At 45.1% G+C, this 5,763-nt stretch overlaps 1 protein-coding gene across 1 annotated transcript in view; it reads right to left on the bottom strand.

Moving 5' to 3' along the window:
- Nucleotides 1-2,861: 2,861 nt before the first annotated feature.
- LOC143276674 (uncharacterized) overlaps nt 2,862-5,763 on the bottom strand; it is a 66,180-nt gene continuing 63,278 nt past the window's right edge. Inside the window, exons 43-44 of the mRNA XM_076581303.1 lie at nt 5,127-5,177; nt 2,862-4,209 (exon numbers count right to left, since the gene is read on the bottom strand). Of these exons, the coding sequence (XP_076437418.1) occupies nt 4,171-4,209; nt 5,127-5,177 (90 nt within the window). The 3' untranslated portion in view covers nt 2,862-4,170. The remainder of the gene's footprint in view (nt 4,210-5,126; nt 5,178-5,763) is intronic.

Raw genomic sequence — 5,763 nt, 5'->3', positions numbered from 1 at the left:
ACAAAACATTTTGACTACTTATGTGTGCTTTTGTGTTATCACATACAGAATGAGTATATATATATGTATATATTGTGTATATCATCGGCTAATATTCACAGGTTAATTAACTGGATGATGAGGGATGAGGGAGGGGGGGTGGGGGAGGGGGGGGGGGGGCGGGAGGAGGAGGACGAGGGAGGAGGAGGGGAGGGGGGTGTGGATGCAGGGAAGGGAGGGTGGTGGGGGTGGGGGTGATGGTGGTGGGTTCTGGGGCGTTTTTTGATTCGATTTGAACTCATTTCAATATCGAGATCCTTTTTTTTTTTTTCTTCCTTTTTGATTCGATTTTGAACGCACTTCAATATCGAGATCTCTTCAACACACACACACACACACACACACACACACACACACACACACACACACACACGCACACACACATTATATTCATTCAAAACAGCGATATTACGACCAAATTACTGACCATGAGAGTATATAATGGTATCCAAAATATTTCAGATATACATTCATTATTATTATACATGTAGACATAAAAAAAACAACTGCATAAGCATCAAAGTTAAAAAACAACAACAACAAAAAACAGCAAAAAACAAAAAAAACTACACAATCAAACGCGGACAGCATATCCCCCGAATCAATGGAATAAATGGATAAACGAAAGGGCAACGTGGAACCAAGCAGGTAGGCAACAGATGGCTGTGAAACAACAATACGATGTTATAAACGAACCAATGACGACGATTATAAATTAATGATAACCCTCTCAAGATATAATAATTATGCCACATACAACAACTGCCAAACAACGCAGCCTCAGAATGAGATGAGATATCGTGTGTGTGTGTGTGTGGTTGTGGTGGGGGGAGGGGTGCGTGTGCGTGTGCGAGCATGTGTAAGCTTTTGTTCGATCAGCTCCTTCTTCAATCCCAGCCCACGGGAATTCCCTACCACATAAGGTAAGGCTGCATTATATCAGTCTCTGTACACGAGCGTGGCCACATTAGTAGTATACCCCCCCCCCCCCCCCTACGCCCCCCCCCCCCCCCCGCCCAAAACGCTCAACAAAATGAAATCAGCGGAGACCATCTCTTATGGCAACCCATTCATTAACAAAGCAAGACACCCACCCCCCCCTCCCTTCCCTGTTCTCCCCCCCCCTACTCCCACCCCAGCCCCCGCCACACATAAAAAAAAGAAGAAGAAGAAAAAAACAACAAAGGATTGTCAAATGGCCTGTTTTGATCTGTTCCTCAAATGGGCACGAACACATTAACACGCGCACACAGCCCTAAAACTCACGTGCCACGTTAACCCTCCCCACCCCCCCTATCCCCCCGCAAAAAAAAAAGAAAAAAAAAAGTTGTAACCGTTACAGCTACAAAAGCTCGCCTGATAATCCACATTGCTGAAAACAGCAACAAGTGAACTTTCTGTTTTCTATTTACAGCAACAGCAACAGCAACAACAATTGGGGGTGAGGGTGGGGGGTGGGATACCATGACATTGCCTACAGGAGGGGGGGGAGGGGGGGGCGGGGGGGGAGGGGGAAAGAAACAAAACTTGTACAATATTTTTGTTCGCGAAATTATTGCTCTTCAACCAACAAAGTGTTTACCTCCCTCCCCCCCCCCCCCCCAAACATCTTTCAAAACCATGCCATGCACACACATGAAGATATATATGTATATATACCCTGTAGAAGAAGAGAAAGCCTCTATTTCACAGTCCAAAGCACACCCTGGCAGTCCACCTTTCTCAGAAGCATGGAATCGTTTATACAAAACATGGTTTCTCCTCGCACACACACACACACACACATCACACGACCCGATGGATGTTCAGCCCATTAACTGTCACACAGATCCATAAATAGTTTCTCGTTGTCCAATCCACCACACTGTTTCAAACGAAACGTTAAAAAGAAAAAAAAAGAAAAAAAAAAAGAAAAAAAAAAAAAAGAAAAGAAAAAAAAAATAATGTCCCGGAAGTTGGCAGTAAAGCGGCTCGTCGTGACAATTCGACTTGCGCATGCGCATGTCCGTGGTGCGGAAGACAGTGACGTTGTGGGAAGACAATAATGGCTGTGAAGGAAGTATAGAAATGTCGCTGTGGGCGGACAACAATGGCGTTGAAGGAAGTCGACCATGTCGTTGTGTGGAAGACAACAATGGCGTTGAAGGAAGTCGACCATGTCGTTGTGTGGAAGACAACAATGGCGGTGAAGGAAGTCGACCATGTCGTTGTGTGGAAGACAACAATGGCGTTGAAGGAAGTCGACCATGTCGTTGTGTGGAAGACAACAATGGCGTTGAAGGAAGTCGACCATGTCGTTGTGTGGAAGACAACAATGGCGTTGAAGGAAGTCGACCATGTCGTTGTGTGGAAGACAACAATGGCGTTGAAGGAAGTCAACAATGTCGTTATTTAATGGGAAGACAGCGATGGCGGCTGCAGGCAACGATGCCCCTCAAATCACCTTCTGAACCTTGTCTTACACTGCAGCCAGCAATGCCAACTAACGGACGAACGAACGCACGAACGCACGCACGCACGCACGCCACCTGTTTTGAGGAAGCCAGGCGACACGAAAGGACCTGGGCAATTATCCACGAACTTGCTGTTTGTCCCAACACCGGCAGTGCTCTCTGAGAACCAACAGAGGAAGAAGCCCCTCTGTGAGTGCTCGTAGGCAGCCATGAGAAGGTTCACACTCTGTGCAGAAGATGTCCTCAAAGTCCTCAACACCAGTACGCGCTGACCAGTGATGCACATCGAAACCCATTTTCAAAAAAAACACGTCTGTCACTGGTATGCCCCCCCCCCCAACCCCCAAACCCCTTGCCCCCCTCCCTCACCCCGTTCCCCACCTCTGCTAGGTACCCGGTTTCCAAGTCGTGAACACAAATCATGTCCAAATTAGCAGGGACGTGCACATTTTCGCGCGTCCCTGATAGGATTTCTGGGCTACCCGATCAGTTCTCCCAGAACCTAAAACTACGTGGGGACGTAGTTCTTGTGGTGTTGCCGTTGTTGTCAGAACTACGCAACACACGATCTAAAGAATTTTTTAAGGATTCTTCTTCAGCTATGAAAAAAAACAAACCCACCCATAAATCAAACAACCCTGACTGTTTCAACAATTCCTAAAAAAAAAAGAAGAAGAAAAAAACAGGCACAGACAAAGCCCTAACAAGTCTCTTGGTATTCTTTTGAACACATTCTCTTACTGACTCAAAGAATTTTTTGAAACGTGTCTTACAGTCGTATTTGTTGCTCGTTGAAAGTTTCGTTTGTCAGCAAAATGAAAAAAAGCACACACACGTTCGCTTACGTCAAGGGAATTATTTCTCGCAAAGTACTGTTTGGGAAGAATCACAACCGTGGCGTCTGTTCTGTGTGCACGTGTGTGTGTGTGTGTGTGTGTGTGTGTGTGTGTGTGTGTGTGTGTGTGTGCGCGCGCGCGCGCGCGTGTGTGAGGGGCAGCTGAGAGGTAGTCGGGTGGGTGAAAAGGAAGGTGCAGAGGGGGAGACAATTCTGGGTTCTTGCAATCCTAGACCACCACCACCACCACCACCATGCGAAAGTCTGGCTGGATTCCTGATCCTTCGTTCCAGCTGCACGGATTTCTGTAGGAATGTGAGCCGAGGACACAGAATCCCTTCATCTTGTGTGCGTGTGTGTGAGTGTGTGTGCGTTTGTGCAGAAAACACAGCATTACAATTAATTTTGTGGTGTCAAATTCTCCTCACGAGCTGCCTTGTCAAGCACGTGAACAACATTATATATCCGCCTCTTCCCACTCCTTGAAAGAAAGAAAAAAAAAAAAAAAAACCTACAAACTACTGGGGCAGGTAACACCAGCGTCAGTTTAGTTGGCTGTCCGCTGCTGTCTCAGTTGTTTTTGGTTGTTACCAATGTGGTTTTTAAAAGAAAACAAATGTTTTATCTTTTTCATCCTCCACCCTCCCATGGAAGAAGAGGAGGGAGGAAAAGAGAAAAAAAAAATCACTTGCGACAACAACAACAACAACAACGACGACGACGTTGACAACAACAGCAGCAGTCACACCATCAGCAGCATTGTCGGCAACACAACATGTCGTGTTATGCGTGGGGCGAAGGTTTGGAACTCTCTTCCTCTGGATGGCAGGTTTTTTGTTTTGGTTAGGCCATGGAGTCAGGTTTGGGACCTCTGGAGCGGGGCTGGAACACAAATCAGACGGCGGGTTATTAAAGGTACAGTATAGTAGAACAGAACAGAATAGAGTAATAATAATAATAATGGTATTTATATAGCGCTGAATCTTGTGCAGAGACAAACCAAAGCGCTTTCGCACCAGTCATTCACACGCATGCATAACTCTAAAAACTGTAGAAACTGAAGACAAGGAAAGGCAGGCAAGGGAGGCTATTTTAGGAAGAGGTGGGGTTTAAGGCCAGACTTGAAAGAGCCGAGTGTGGAGACCCGACGAAGCGAAAGAGGAAGTTCATTCCAATCGCAAGGTCCAGAGACAGAGAAAGAACAGAGTACAGTACAGTACAAAACAATACAGTACAAAGCAATACAACACAACCAAATGCAATACAATGCAATGCAATGCAGTACAACAATACAATACAAAGAAATGCAATGAAATGCAATACAATACATTATAATACAACACAACGCAACGAAACACAACACAACACTTCTCAACACTACTCAACACAACACCACACAGTCTGGTTTGTTCTGGTTCTTGTTGTTTATAGTCCAGCCGACCGCACAGGGCCGTATCAGGACTGTCAAGCCATACAAATGCTCAACCGCGTCAACACAACGCCACACAGTCTGCCTGAATTAACCCTTTCACCGCCAGTCAATTTAGAGTACAAAAATTCCCTTGTGGTATAAACACAGAAAAGACAGTGGCTAAGAATAGCTGGGGATTCCCCCCCTGCGATGTATAGAAAATATGGCCTATCCTACCACCGAACACTAAGTAGCAGTAGGTTCATGGATAACAACAGACCAATGAATGGTCACCTTTCAGTGACATGGGTCTTCTACCACGCCTGTGCATAAACGCGAGCTTGGCGGTGAAAGGGTTAAGTGGGTGTGAATACAGTTAACTACTCACCGAGTACGCTGGATTGGGATCCGGATCGACATTTGGCCGCTGGATTTCAAACTGAAATGAAAGAGGGGGGGGGGAAAAAAAGATGAAGTAAAATTTAGTTACAAGTCTCGCACACGAGTACACACACACACACACACACACACACACACACACACACACACACACACACACACACAATCTGTCCAGCAAATGTCCAGAAAAATGTGGTACCTCGTTTTTGCACAGTTAGGTGTGAAATACATGTCTCTTCATTTTAGCGTACTACAGCTTTGTATTTGGTAAAGTTTTTTGGGTTTTTTTATACTTCCATGTAACACGTTGCTTTCTTTCTTTCCTTTTATCTTTCTTCTCCTCCTCCTCCTTATCATCACCAACATTGTTGCTGTAGCTGTTGTTGTTGTTGTTATTATTATTATTATTATTAGTAGTAGTAGTAGTAGTACTAGTAGTAGTAGTAGTAGCAGTGGCAGTAGGAGCAGTATTTGTAGTAGTAATAGTTGCAGCAGCAGCAGCAGCAGCAGCAGCAGTAGTAGTAGCAGTAGTAGTAGTAGTATTGTATTATTGTATTATATCACTCTTTTTTTTTTCTTTTTTTTAATCACAACAGATTTCTCTGTGTGAAATTCGGGCTGCTCTC

The sequence above is a fragment of the Babylonia areolata genome, chromosome 32, assembly GCF_041734735.1.
Source record: "Babylonia areolata isolate BAREFJ2019XMU chromosome 32, ASM4173473v1, whole genome shotgun sequence".
Taxonomy (NCBI): Eukaryota; Metazoa; Mollusca; class Gastropoda; order Neogastropoda; family Buccinidae; genus Babylonia; species Babylonia areolata.
Note: the sequence above shows the minus strand (reverse complement) of the source record. Positions and strands in the feature narration are given on the sequence as shown.